We start from the raw sequence: 13,543 nt of genomic DNA, 5'->3' as shown, positions 1-13,543 counted from the left end.
GCTGGTCTACGGCCTCGCCCCTGTTATGTGGCAGAGCCTCTACTGGGTGAAAGCAGCTGGGGGAAGGTGCGGAGGAGTGGAGGGTGGGAAGCGCCGTAGTTCTGAGACTGTATTTTCTGCTGCCCACCGCTGTTACTGGAACGTGATGGCTTCTCTTTTTGTTTTTTTGCTTCTGCGCTTTGGTCACTTCCTTCGCTGCTCAACCGCCTCCATGGGTGCTTATAACACGTGTCACCGTACTAAGCTCTGATAAGCAGGGGAGGTGTTTGGGGGGAGTGGGGGCGAACATATTGTTCGCCTGTGTTTTTATGGTTTTACCGTCTGCTAGACGGGCCAAGATGTTTGTTGTTGTGCACTGCGGTCACTCTACCTTTTCACGACATACATTTTCACATACGTTCATATATGGATATATATTTCCCAAACAAAACTAAAAAATACATATATGAATTTCCTCACGAGCGCCCCGCGTGGTTGGCAGGATGAAACGGCAGGAAGTATCGTTTTGTATATTGCCAGTGAAACGGGGTGGAGACAAAGTTTAAGTAAGAAAGTGGTCGGAGCGGTTGACCGCGCAGAAACATGCGCCGTTGTTTTGTAACGTGAAGCTGAGATGTGACACAACATACACTATTTGTGAGAATGGACACGTGCTGCAGTGTCCCCCTTCTAACACTACCACCTCTCGCCCACGTAAAATACCTTTATAAATATATTATATATATATAATATTTATATATACGTATATGTGTGTATGCGCGTCCGACTGCGTAACGCCCATGAAGCGGGACACCAAAGGTAAGTTGTCTTATGACATGGAACCGGCAGAGCATCGCTTGTCTTCCTCGCGCTCGTCGTCCTGTAATGTGGTAATGACAGCTGCTGATGAACTCGCCATGCAAATAAACGACTGTCGAAGCCTTTTCCCGTGTATCGATGCGGGGAGTGCTGTGGCTTCGATTAGGCCCACATCCCCAAGTGGGCGCACGGTTGTTGCCAGAGTGCCATGGACGAAAAGCACAGGCACAACGCAAACCCCAGCACCAGAACCAACACGATGTGCAGTGGAGGTGCGATTTGGTTACGCCGAGGGATTTGTCTGCGACGAAAAGGTGTATGAGGCGCTACTCCCGCTGTTGCTGGAAAATGGCCTGCAGGGCGCTGCCTGCGTGGTAGACTCGGATGTCAGCGACTCGTGAAGAAGAACGGCAACAGCAAGGACAAGGACCAGCGAGGGTGGCGGTGAAGTTTTGGACCGTGCACGAGTATGAGTTGCTGAACTGGCGCATGGGGATGTGCTAAAGGATTGTCGTATTGATAGGTGGCCGACCAGACCGGGTAAACTAACGAGACAATGGATTTGTTTCGGATAGTGTTCTTCCTCCTGCTGTCGTGCCGTTGGAAACTGTCTTTATTTTGTGTTCCCTCTGTCCCCTCTCCCATTTAACGTGCAGTTTCTTCTCTTAGTATCTTACGGTTCTCCACCGCTGAACTCTCGTCTGCAAAGAAGTTGTCAACCGGGGGAAGGCCATCTGTTGTAGTGCGTTTGACAGTAGCGTGTCGCGACCTTGGTGAAAAGGGAACAAACAATGCTCTTTCTTCTCGCTTACGCACTTGTGTTTGGTACGTCGCTGCTTCTGGCCTTTCGTCTCTTCAGCCTGAGTGGTTCTGTGCAGACTTCTCCTTGCCATTCTAATGGCACTCTTTTCCACGCGCTTGACAACAAGGTCACTGTGGGGGGAAGAATGAGGGGCGCCAGCAGTGTTGTTACTGATGGTCCGCAGGCAGAGATGTTGCGTTTCCTTGGAGAAACGTGCTGCACACTTCCTGCGCGTGGTAAAGATCTGCGGGTGTTGGCCGGCCCGAAGCAATTCTTTAGTGAGCTGCTGCGACAAATCAGTGCAGCCCAACATCGTATTGTTTTGTCTGCGCTGTATATTGGCGATGGTCCGCTCGCCCGACAGCTTGTCACTGCGCTGAGAAACCGGGTGTCGAAGGCTCGCAGCGACAAAAAGGCACTCGATGTGTGCATTCTTCTGGACTACAATCGGATGCACGTTCGGCAAAACCTAAAGACTGTAGCAGAACTGCTAAACCTCCAATCTGAGGCGGCGTCCCCTGGTGCCGACTCTGCTGTGAACGTGCGACTCTTTCTGTTCCAATCGCCGTGTCGCTGGAATTGGCTCGTGGCCCCATTCGGCAGGGCTCGTGAGGCGCTCGGGGTACAACACACCAAAATATTCTGCTTCGACAACTGCCAGACGATTCTCACCGGGGCGAACCTTTCCGACGACTATTTCGACACCCGTGTTGACCGCTATTTGGCTGTGCACGACAACCCTCACGTCGCTGCGTGGTTCAGTGGTCTCGTTGACGCTCTTTGTGCTTTATCGTATCCAGTTGGAATCCACAAGGAGTGTAACACGAATGCGGCTTCTGCGACCGTTGCGGGTTGTGGTGGTACGAAGAAATGGGGACAAAATGCGAATTCGAGTAGTGGGGAGTTCGTGGTGCATGCGGGGAGTAACCTTACCATCTTTCCTAATATGGCAGGCGTGGATCCATCGACGCAGTGGTACGAATTCTGTGAAGTAGCTGAGAGGAGGTTGCGGGACTTCGCAAATAGTTCCGGGGCTGTAGCAGCGGAAGCGTGGCAAGTGGAGCAGCACCCAGAGATGGAAGATGAAGCGACGGGACACTACGATACTCTTCTCTTCCCGACCATGCAGTGTGCACGCGCCAACATTTTTCACGATTCCTTCATCGTGCAAATGTTACTGAGGATGGCACCACGGTCGACGCACATCTACTTGGCCTCACCTTATCTTAATATGTATGGACACTTTGTCGATGAGTTACTTGCCAGCAGTTGCCCCTACGATTTCATAACTGCTAGCGTCAGTACAAATGGATGGTACGGTTCGAAAGGCTTCGCTCGGTACATACCTTACTTCTACCTGCAGTTGCAGCGAGCCTTCCGTTACTTAATGAAGGAATACAAGTGTGCACACCGTATCCGCTTGCACGAGTTCAGTGCGGAGGGAAAGACATACCACGCGAAAGGACTTTGGTTCATGAAGGATCAGAAACAAGGTGGTGCCCCGGTGGGAGGAGTGGGAATTAGCAGCGCTCGCGCTAGTGGCGCAAACAATAATGATGTCGTTAACTGCGAAGAAACGTGGGATCATGTAGGAGAGCCATATTTGGTATCTTACGGCAGCACAAATTACGGGTCCCGCTCCGTCCACAGAGATGTGGAGGTGGAGGTGTTTTTGTACACAACAAACGAGGGGCTTCGAGGCGCTCTGCGGCAGGATCTCATTTCTCTTCTTCAAGAGTCGACATCTGTGTCGGATGAGCGATTTGTCGGTAACGGCGAGGGTCGTTTTCAGCCTCTGGTTTCGCTTATGGCACAAATGGGGCAGGACCTTTTGTAGCACTTGTTACAGCAGACTTTTTCTCCCCATCCACCCCCACATACACACACACTGCTTTACTTCACAGATGCTCTTGTAATCTCTATTCTTTTTTTTTAATTTTTCATTTTCGTTCCGTTGAGAATTCTTGGCGCTTTTTTTTTTCCAGTGGATGGGGGCTTCACCAAAGAAGACATCATGGGGCCGCGAAAGCGCAGAACGGTGAAGGCGAATTGATTTAAGGTAAGCAAAGGGGTGAGAGCGAAGAAAAGAAACGAGGTGCAGGAGAGGGTCCATTCCCATGTTTATGGAGACTGGCACTTATCGCTTGCAAGCGCGGGGAATCTCCGTTACTCTAAATGAATGGTATGGGAACGCATTTCCGCGGATGTTTGATATGTTACCCTGTTTCCCATTCCACATTGTTCCCTTTACCACGAGCTTTGTTTTACTTTGTCTGTACCTCACTATCGTTATTGTCATCGTTGTTAGCCTCGCTGACATTTTCGCCTGCGTCCCGCAGATCTGCCATTGTGGTCCTATGTGGTGGTGCGTTTTTTTATCGTTGTGTGTTTATTCAAATATATTAAATGTGTGCATGTACGTATTCATATGCACAGCCGTGCAGGATGTATAAACGTAGAGAGGGATAGCGTAGCGGGTAAGACTCCATCTTTTTTTTTTTTGTGTGTGTGTCTGTGTTTGTTTGTCATGTTGGCGTTGCAGCGTTCAAATAGGGGGGGAGGTGAGTAAGCTTAATTTCAAAACTCCTAGTTTTCTTTGAATCGCCATAGTCCAAATACGCCCACGCATTCGCGTAGCATATGCGAGTTGGTTTGTCCTTTGTTAGGGCCCAAACATTGAGATACGTCAGGGCCTTGCGGGTCGCGCAGTGTATGGATGCGACGACATTTACCAACCCTGCATGCGCTTAGGATTGCTTCCCTTCTTTCACAATTCTTTGTTATTTGTACCCCTGCATACTCAATATTTGTTGATTTGACTACCTTACTTCCAATTTCACATTTTCTGGCTCCCTGACGTGCTTTGAAGGAATTACATTAGTTAGCATTTACTATCATTGTGTGCAGCCACCTACCCTTCCATTCTCTTTGGCCGATTGATCGGTTGCCGCGAGCTTATTTTCTCATTCCGTTCTCACGGGGGCTACGCAAGCAGCGCCAGTCAAATATAGCACAGCTAAACGGAGGGGTAATAGTGGTCGTGACCGTGTAGTTTCAACACTCCTCGCAACGCGCGTACACACATTTATACATTCGTTTACTATTTTCCACAGCCTTATACCTACGGCGGGGGGGGAAAGTGTTGGTTTTACAGAGGTGAGACGCTCTACAACTTCTCGCTGTGTGTTACCACTGACGTGTGTAGCGACACTCTCCATCGACACTCATCATTTCTGCCACTTTCCTACAACTCCCGTTGCTGGCATCGTTAGTGCAACCACTACAAATGTCGCAGGTAGCTGGTAATCCTCATGTACCGCGGAAATACATCCTTGAGAAGCCGCAACTCGTCGAAACGTTTCACTCGTCGCCGTCGTTTGCCAAGATTGTGTCTTACGTGCAATGCTGCGCGGAGGCGGTCGAGGAGATGTCTCGAAGTGCCTGGCTTCAGCAGCGCCGCGAAGAGAAACATCCAACAATTGCCTTCTTCACGGATGTCTTCTTCCCACACCTCCGTTCTATCGTGGCAAGCATACCGCTGGAAGATATGAAGCAGCAGCGGTTTGGTAATAGGTCTTTCCGGGTGTTTCATAGCCGGCTCGAGGAGAATATTTTTGACCTGATGCGGGGGCTGGTTGCTACGCTCAATCGCGGATTGGAAGATACAACTGAACGACAAAATCGAGACATTAGTGCAGGTGAGGTTTTGAAAGAAGCGAGAGCGAATGAAAATGGAGATGATCCTTTGGTGTTGGAGCTTGCTGAATACATGAAGGATGCATTCGGTAACAGTGTGCGCATTGACTACGGCACGGGGCATGAACTACATTTCTTCATTGTCATGCTTATCTGCATGCAGGAGTGCGGAGACAATGGCGCACCGTTGCAATCCGACGTACCTGTGGTTGTTCCTCACAAAGTTCAGCGACCACCACCACCTCCTGTGGAGCAAAGGGATGCACTGCTACAGCTACGCCGCGCAATGGTCTTCGACGTCTTCAGTGCGTATCTTTCCTTCATGCGCCACCTCCAACATCACTACAAGCTGGAGCCAGCGGGTTCTCATGGCGTGTGGGGGTTGGACGACTATCACCATCTGCCTTTTGTATTTGGTGCTTCGCAGCTTATAAATAAGGAGGTGCCAACTGCAACCCCAGAGACTACGACAAATGCCAACAACAATGCTGAAAATGGTAGTGAAAATAGCAACGGCAACGCGAATCACGAGTTGATATTACCGAAGCACGTCTGCGAAGCAGACATCGTGAGAAGACACGCAGAGGAATATTTGTACTTTGCCCAGGTGTTGTGGGTGATTGAGAATAAATCTGGCCCCTTCTTTGAGCACAGCAGTATGCTCTATAATATCAGCGGGGTGGATTCATGGAAGAAAACGTACACAGGTATGGTTAAAATGTATGCCGCGGAAGTGTTATTGAAGTTCAACGTTGTACAGCACCTCCTCTTTGGTGAGCACCTCCCATGGCCTGAGCAACAGTAGCACAGGGTTGGGAGCGCGCTGGAGGAATCAGGAAAAATGCAAAGAATGGGGGAATGACTGAATAGGCGGATGGGGTAGAGGGGTTCCTTATTGTTGGTGAGATCAAATGTGAAGAGAGCGGTAGTGCGCGTTCTCAACGCCACCATTATACCTGATGTTGTTACAGTTCTGTGGTTTGTAGACCCCTTTTATTTATGGCTTGACTCTACACAGCACGTTCCTACTCGCGTCCATGTGCATATTATGGGGCGCACTACCATTGGAGGCGGGAAAGAGAAGGCGGCAGGGGTAAAGATGGGACGTTGAATATATTACCAGTGAGGCTTACGGAAAGGAAAGACTCTTCATCTTTGTAATTTTGTCGTTTTTTCACACTACTCCACTCTTCCTTGCCAATGTTTGTATATGGAGTATCCTACGGGAGTCGCTTAGGAGCGTGAAAACTTCTTGGGGGCGTTGTGCCAGTTGAACCGTGGTATCTGGTCTTTGGTTATCCAGTCGTGATCGCGCTGGCATCCCTCCCTCCTCTTGGGTTTTTTTTTGTTTTATCTTTGTAGTTTGCTAAGGCAGTGACGATGACTCAATGCCACCGCCAACCTTTTAGTGGTTCACTCCTTTCTCACTGTTGCGTGCGGTAGTGGGCGCGTTGATTACTCCCGTTCCGAGGTGTAATGCTACCTTTTCTTTTCCCCTCGTTCCCTGCCTGGAGGGGCGTCGCTGCTTCTCATTATGCATCCATTGTGCCGGTCGGGAAGAATGTAGGAGATATTCGTACGAGCGTGATTTTGCCGAAGAAAAAAATGTATACAACCCTTCGCCCATATGGTCAACCTCTCTCCTTTTCTAATACTGGCTTTCACCTACAAGAGGAGCAACTTCCGACCCTCCACCGCGAGAGAAACGGCAGCAATAACGCTATGCCGTTGAAGTTTGTTCACCAAACCGACAGACACGGCAGTGATGTATCACTGGCGCTGCTTTGCAAACTGAGACACGAAGGCGATGCCGTCCTTAGGTCATATACCGCCAGCGGTATTAGCAGCAGCGAACAAAGGCACAGACCATTGCGGTCTCTGCCACATGCCAGGGAAATGTTACACAACTATGAAGTGGCGGCCATGGAGCCGTCTCGCCTCCCGCTCTTGCCAGCATGCAGTACAGTCGTCAATGCAACGACACACAGAGAGGGAGAGCACTCTTGTCCAGGAGCCGGCTCCTTTTCTGAAGAGGTGGAGCCTCCACCACTATTGCGACCACTGCAGGTGACCACCGTGATTCAGTGGCTGTTCATCAAGCATGGGGAGTTTCTATTGATGCTCACACCACGGTGCTGTGCCCCTGGTGCCTGTGGTAGCCGTTCAAAGCTGCTTCAGCGGGCGCTTGCGGGTAGTACCATTAGAACAACTTGGCATGACGCCCTCTCCGTATTTCATTGTGCGTCTCGGGCGGTCACTTTGCCCCCCGCTGCAGAGCTTCTTGTCGACGAACCGACCCTACCTTCAGCCATTCAATTGGTGAAGCCGCAGTGGTCCGCTCCACATTCCGCTGATGAGGCTGCCGCTATTCTTGATGGGCCCATTATCCCACACACTAGCCTGCTGAGTAGTGGTAATGGGCGGTCACGACTTCAATCTTCGATGCGGCGGTGTCTGCTACTCGAGAGTGTGATAGAAGCAACTCGGTTAGGATCGACTGTGACGGCTCTACAGTGCCACATCAAGGAAGTTGCCTTGCACGGTGGGTCGAATTGTCAAAGGACGGGAGTCGCGGATCCGCAGTTTCCACAGCAGCCTCCTTTGAGGGTGGGAAATGAAATCGAGGTGCTTTTTGGAGTGAAAGATGTGGGGGCCGGGGGAAAGGAGCTCCAACGCATAGTTGTGCCCTACACCACGCATGACCGCGATTGTGATCCAGCCTTCTCACATGACAGACGAAATTATCGGCGTCGCAGGCACGCAAAGCGTGGTGGTGCGTTGAGGCGGGCATCCGAGCAGTGGGTAGCGCCAGCCATATCGCAGAATGCGGAGCTCAAGCTTCCTGACGGAAAGCAACTGCGTCGCACACTCACACTTCGTAACATTGCAGCCGAAAACCTCAGAGGGAGAACAACCTCTGTAATGAACGAGCTGAGGGAGCTTAAGGACAACCAATCGTTTTGTGACGGGACTTTCCCTAACGGCGGTAAAAAACGCCCCCTTCGTCACCGCTACTTCCCAGGTTTGTGGCTGTTCGTGGGGACGTCCGCTGCTCAGCTGTGCTCTGAGCTTGCGGCCAGCTCGGTATCACGTGGGATTTCACACCCCCTGAAGGGGCTGCCACCGGTGGGACGGATTACTGACTGTGATGAGCAGGTGGGGAATAAATTCCGGTGTTGGCATTCACTGGGAGAGCGGCCACTATCGCCATGGAGCGAAGCGGGTGCCAGCACGAACACTGTGCCTGACTTTAGTGAATTGTGGATACCACTTGCCGTGGCTGTGGGTTCCGATGGTAATTGCGAAGCGGGCAGCGATTCTAAAAGAGGTTGCGTCCCTCTGAATATCTGCAGCAGCGGCAAGGGCGCTAGCTATGACGTCAATGCTGACAAGAGCAACATTTACTGTTACTTGGATTGTTGTAGCGCAGAAGAGGTAAGAATGTTTCCCCCACGGGTCTTCTCGCGTTGGGAGGAACTACAATGCTTCAAGGTCTTGAGCGATGGATGCTTAGGCCAACAGCCTCCACGTCTTGTAATCCACGAGATGAACAATGAAGGGAGACAAGATGTGATCGAAAAGTGGTACAACGCAGCCTACGAGCACGACGTGTGTACAATGCCGCTTCCCTACCGCGGTGCTGCTACTGTTGCCGATGACGCCAAACTTCATTATTGTTATCGCCTTGCACTCCATCGAGAGAGACGCCGGCTTGGGTTTGACGCCGTCTAGATTATCGATCGGCTGCCATGCCTGGTGGAGCTCGCGCACAGGAGTTAACTCTTATTTTATTTTTTTGAATATTCGCTTACCTTTGTCAATCTGTGTTCATTATATTAAGCATAACGAATCTATTTGTACAAGGATTTTTTAAAACGTTTATATTTGTTTGCTGAACTCCGCATTCCTATGATTGCGCTGCACATCTGGTCGACGTTGAGTGGCAGCTTTCATCCACTACGCTACGCCCAGAGGACGACAGATGCCCTTGTCCGTGTGCCAACGTCTTTCAACCCCCTTTCGTTTTGTTTTCTCTCACATCAACTGAAGTCGCTTTTAGTGCGGCTTTCCTTCGTTTCACCAACTGAGAAGCTCCCCCCTTTTGGTCGATCTATTGTTACTGTCCCTGTCTTCTGTCCCTTATAGTCGCCTTATTGAGTGCTTCACCTGCCTCTTGTCCATCTTTTTCTTTGCCATTCAACTCTTTCCCAAATCATAACAGCTGGGGGTGGGGGAACTGTAACACCTCACGGTGAGTTGTGCGAGCGGCAGGAAATCCGTAACCCCTCTTTGTTCCGCCAAGCACGGGGGAGAGGCCGTGAAGTAGTCGGCGTAAATAAGGCCACAGAAAAACAAGAGGGGAGAAGAGAAGAGGGCCCGGCTGAGCCGCGATCGTTTGTGGGCAAGTTATTAACGGGCTGAAAGGTTTGGCGGACTGAGAGCTGAACGGGTTGAGGAGGTTGAAATTGACGTAGAGAGAGGTGGAAGGAAAATTGCTTTTTGTGTATGCCTTAAGGCTTTCACGTCATAAGTGTGAGCGTGACACACGGTTGTGAAGTTGAGTGCGCAGAAATAGAGAGGCATAAAAAGGAAAGCAGGTGGTTGAGGTACCAAGTGATGAATGAATATCATATCATAGAAAAGATGGCTGTGGGTAGTTTCGGTGTTGTATTCAAAGTTCGTAGAGCGATTGACGATGGAGTATTCGTCATGAAGCGGATTAACCTCGCTGAGTTTCAGGACCAACAGCGGCTGGACGCTGTGCGTGAGATAGAGGTTATGAGTCTTCTAAACCATCCCTTCATCGTGGCCCAGCGGGACGCTTTCCTTTTCAATAAGGAGAACCTTTGCATAGTAATGGACTACTACGACGGTGGGGACCTCGACCGCCTCGTAGCACAACAGCGGGAGAAAGATGAGTATTTGCCCCTTGAAAGCGTCATGAAATGGTTCGCTAGCGTGTGTTTCGCCATGCAATACCTTCATGCGCAGGGCATTGTGCATCGTGACCTGAAAACAAGTAACATATTCCTCGATCTTCAATCACAGGAGGTGGCTGTTGGGGACTTCGGAGTAGCGGAGGTGATGCGCACGCCAGCAACAGACAAACTAGCATGGAAAGTAGGAGAACATCGTGGTGGAAAAGTGAGTGGGCAGAATGCCTGGGAGGAAGAGCAAAAGTCTAGCGAGGACGGCGGTTGTACGGTGCGTTCATCACCAACCACTAGAGCTTCGCCAGGACTGGAAGGAAACGTAAGTTTAGGAGAGGATGGACTCGGAGTTTTCAACGGCGCGATGCGTGGCACACCGCTATACATGTCGCCGGAGAACTTAGAAAGAGGTGTGTGCAGCCCCAGTTCCGATGTATGGTCCCTTGGCTGCATTTTGTACGAGCTACTGAGTCTCCGTCATCCCTTCGAATCACGTGACATCACAACACTTATGATGCGTGTGATTACCGGTGCTCGGCAGCCCCTTCCGTCACACTACCCGCCGGAGGTTGCTGAGCTCGTGGACCGCATGCTCGCCCTTGACCCGCAACAGCGGCCAAGTTGTGATGATATACTCCGCTGTCCCATCATGAGTGGTGCCGTTCACGCTGTGGTGTCCCAGCACGTATCGCACGACACACCGGACTCCGTTGGAGAGCATATTTTTCTGGCACAGCAACGGGAGTTGGGTGTCGTGGACAATACGGGGAAGCTTTCATTTGTATCTCTACCACGTGAGGGGCATCCGGCGCTCCCGCCCTCGCAGGAGCGAGTGCAGGCCGAGGCGCGTGCAACTGCCAGCCTTGGCCGCCTCACGCCGCCAAGATTTTTTCCTGCCACACCAACGGCGACGTGTGAGTCAACTGCAGCGATGCCCCCACGTGCATTTTCGTGTAACGGCGGGAGCAACGTATCGTTTGGGATGGACTTTGAACGTGCAGACGAGGGACGCCGGGGTGCGAGAAGTGTCAGTAACGTGGAGGACATGCGACATAAGCCAATAGCTCAAATTGAGGAAGAAGTTGCGTGGTATCGTCAACTAGTGCAAAATGAGATGCGTGCCTTGAAACAGCGGCGTGACGCCGCCGTACAGAGACGCCGCCTGGGCACAAATGGTAGTACACTTAACGGAGGCAGTGTGAATGAAAACAAGCATCACACAGAGGGTGATGGCCGCACTAGCTCATGGTTGCCGGCTCTCCCGACACAACACACGGTGGAAAGGCGGTCGCCGCGGCAGCTCTCTCAAATGCATTCAAAGTACCCAAGCCCGCGACACAGCGAAGCAAATAATTGTAACCTCAATAGGACACCAAGTGTTGGTGGAGGCGAAGACACATCATCAGCCCGCCCACCGGGTGGTCTTGAGGCTTCGCTGTTGGCTCGACGGCAGCTCCGGTGGGACGTGGCCGTGAAGGCACTCGGACTCGAGGTAACGCACAACGTCTACAATTATTACAGGTGCGTGGATGTGGCGGAACGTGATGCGGTGCTGGTGATGCAGATGGTGCCTGATCGCGCTCAGTGGCACGTGCTTCCGGACGTGGAGGAGGTCGTTGTAATTGACCGCCTTCTCGAGGGAACTGCCGTGGCGGGACCAGCATGAGCGGCAGCGGATTTTTTCCTTTCCCCTTCGTTTGTTCTCACAACCACAATAGCGGGTTTCACAACATAAGAGAACGGCTAATCGCGTACGTGTAGCTGCCTGTGAGAAAGGAGTGGACAATCTCACAGTGTAAGCGCTCAAGAAACTGTTGCTTTTGCTGCATATACAGAAATGCGTTTGCATCTTTTTCCTTCTTAAGAAATATATTCTATAGAGTTTCCCTTGCGGTCGCTGCTAATTATCATCCATCGTCCTCCGTGGCTGTTCCTGCTGCACGCTTGTTCCTTTTTTAAAAAAAAATATGCATGTTCTCTTCTTCGATACCCTCGTTCCTGTCATTGCCCACGCTAGTTTCACCCTCTAAAGACCCACACGTATACCTACCTTTGGCATTAAAGGAAAACCACCCCTCCGCAAAGCTACCACATCACAGGTGAGTAAATCATGATGGCGAGTGCCCCCATGGCGGGCGACTACCAAACACGCTCCGCCGCAATCTCTGAAAAGATGAACACGGTACAACTTCGTCGCCGAATTGTCGAGGATCTTCGCCGAAGGGCAGAGTCCCTCTCCGGCCAGCTCAGGCAGAGGCAGCAAGACCTGCAACGTTTAATCGATGAGTTCACCCAGAAGAAAGCCTCACAGGAGGCCAAAATCAGTGAAAAGAGAAGGTGCGAATTGGGGCAAAAGGAGCTCTTGGATTCACTTCTAAAGGAAGAGGAACGTCTGACCAACGTTCAAAAAGATTACGCGGAGAGCATTGGGAAACTCCAGCAGGAAGTAGCGCAACGACAGGCCACAGTCGGGAAGGTGAGCCAGGCGCGTGAGGAACTTACGCGCGTTAAGATGATGCTGGAAGAAAAAGACAGGGAAATTCTTGCACTAGAGAGAAATGTAGAAAAGGTGCGCTTAAATGCCAAGCGCCGCCACGAGCAGTTCGAGATGCAGTTACCTGACGTTACCTTACCGTGCTTGGGGGAGGTGGAACGAGGGGGACTTGAGGAAACCGCAAGTGAGAGTATTTTACTCATTGGTGACCCCAGTTGAAGAGAAGTCAAGATATCAAGAAGAAGAAAAATGGTGATGATGGCTGGTTAAACGACTAACGCCTAGAAGTATGACGAGGAAATCGAAGAGACAGTATTAGAATGGGTGAAAAGGGTGGAACAACGCTAGATCAGCGCGAGAACCGCGAATTCACACATTCTCCCACCACTGAGTCCCACTTGTGGAGATGAGAGTATTAAAGGTAAGCAACAGAGGGAAGGGAAGGGTTCCTTCCCCTCCCTCGGCTGTGGTTACTGCTCTGGGCTTTCTTACTTGCGTAACGCTTTTGCTTCTTCACTTTGTGTAAGGCCCCGGTAGGTAGATCGTGTTTCACCCTTGTGGATAGAGTTAGATGGCTTTTTCTTGCGCGCATATCCCCTTTTTCATTAGGTGATCATTTTATTTCAGTTCCTGCGCCATGTTTCACTGCTTCCTTTTCCCCTCCCTTCTTTTCTGTTGTTGTTTTTTGCTTTCATTGTGCTTAGGGTTTGCCCTTTGTTTGCTGCAGGTGCGGAGAAGCAACGAGGGGTGGAACCAGGAGAAGAAACGAAACCTCTTTTGTTCGCTGCCGTACCGAAAGCGGCGTCAACCTCTCAAAGAGAG

At 51.0% G+C, this 13,543-nt stretch overlaps 6 protein-coding genes across 6 annotated transcripts; all 6 read left to right on the top strand.

Moving 5' to 3' along the window:
- Positions 1 to 746: 746 nt before the first annotated feature.
- On the top strand, positions 747 to 1,199 carry TEOVI_000817300 (uncharacterized protein; the record flags this gene model as incomplete). Its single annotated transcript, XM_067222670.1, has 1 exon — positions 747 to 1,199. One exon carries the CDS (start codon positions 747 to 749, stop codon positions 1,197 to 1,199), a length of 453 nt encoding a protein of 150 aa, XP_067078771.1.
- A 390-nt stretch (positions 1,200 to 1,589) lies between these two features.
- TEOVI_000817200 (phosphatidylglycerolphosphate synthase, mitochondrial) lies at positions 1,590 to 3,437 on the top strand (the record flags this gene model as incomplete). The annotated part of the gene is made up of 1 exon (XM_067222669.1): positions 1,590 to 3,437. One exon carries the CDS (start codon positions 1,590 to 1,592, stop codon positions 3,435 to 3,437), a length of 1,848 nt encoding a protein of 615 aa, XP_067078770.1.
- A 1,449-nt stretch (positions 3,438 to 4,886) lies between these two features.
- On the top strand, positions 4,887 to 6,101 carry TEOVI_000817100 (protein phosphatase 2A, regulatory subunit B, putative; the record flags this gene model as incomplete). The annotated part of the gene is made up of 1 exon (XM_067222668.1): positions 4,887 to 6,101. The coding sequence occupies one exon, from the start codon at positions 4,887 to 4,889 to the stop codon at positions 6,099 to 6,101; it is 1,215 nt and encodes a 404-aa protein (XP_067078769.1).
- A 671-nt stretch (positions 6,102 to 6,772) lies between these two features.
- On the top strand, positions 6,773 to 9,028 carry TEOVI_000817000 (uncharacterized protein; the record flags this gene model as incomplete). Its single annotated transcript, XM_067222667.1, has 1 exon — positions 6,773 to 9,028. One exon carries the CDS (start codon positions 6,773 to 6,775, stop codon positions 9,026 to 9,028), a length of 2,256 nt encoding a protein of 751 aa, XP_067078768.1.
- Positions 9,029 to 9,913: 885 nt separating this feature from the next.
- Positions 9,914 to 11,893, top strand: TEOVI_000816900 (serine/threonine-protein kinase, putative; the record flags this gene model as incomplete). Its single annotated transcript, XM_067222666.1, has 1 exon — positions 9,914 to 11,893. One exon carries the CDS (start codon positions 9,914 to 9,916, stop codon positions 11,891 to 11,893), a length of 1,980 nt encoding a protein of 659 aa, XP_067078767.1.
- Positions 11,894 to 12,337: 444 nt separating this feature from the next.
- TEOVI_000816800 (kinetoplastid kinetochore protein 12) lies at positions 12,338 to 12,940 on the top strand (the record flags this gene model as incomplete). Its single annotated transcript, XM_067222665.1, has 1 exon — positions 12,338 to 12,940. One exon carries the CDS (start codon positions 12,338 to 12,340, stop codon positions 12,938 to 12,940), a length of 603 nt encoding a protein of 200 aa, XP_067078766.1.
- Between the last annotated feature and the right edge of the window lie 603 nt (positions 12,941 to 13,543).

This window comes from Trypanosoma equiperdum, assembly GCF_001457755.1.
Source record: "Trypanosoma equiperdum strain OVI genome assembly, contig: ctg_1672, whole genome shotgun sequence".
Classification (NCBI taxonomy): Eukaryota; Euglenozoa; class Kinetoplastea; order Trypanosomatida; family Trypanosomatidae; genus Trypanosoma; species Trypanosoma equiperdum.
This window is presented reverse-complemented; position numbering and strand designations above follow the sequence as displayed.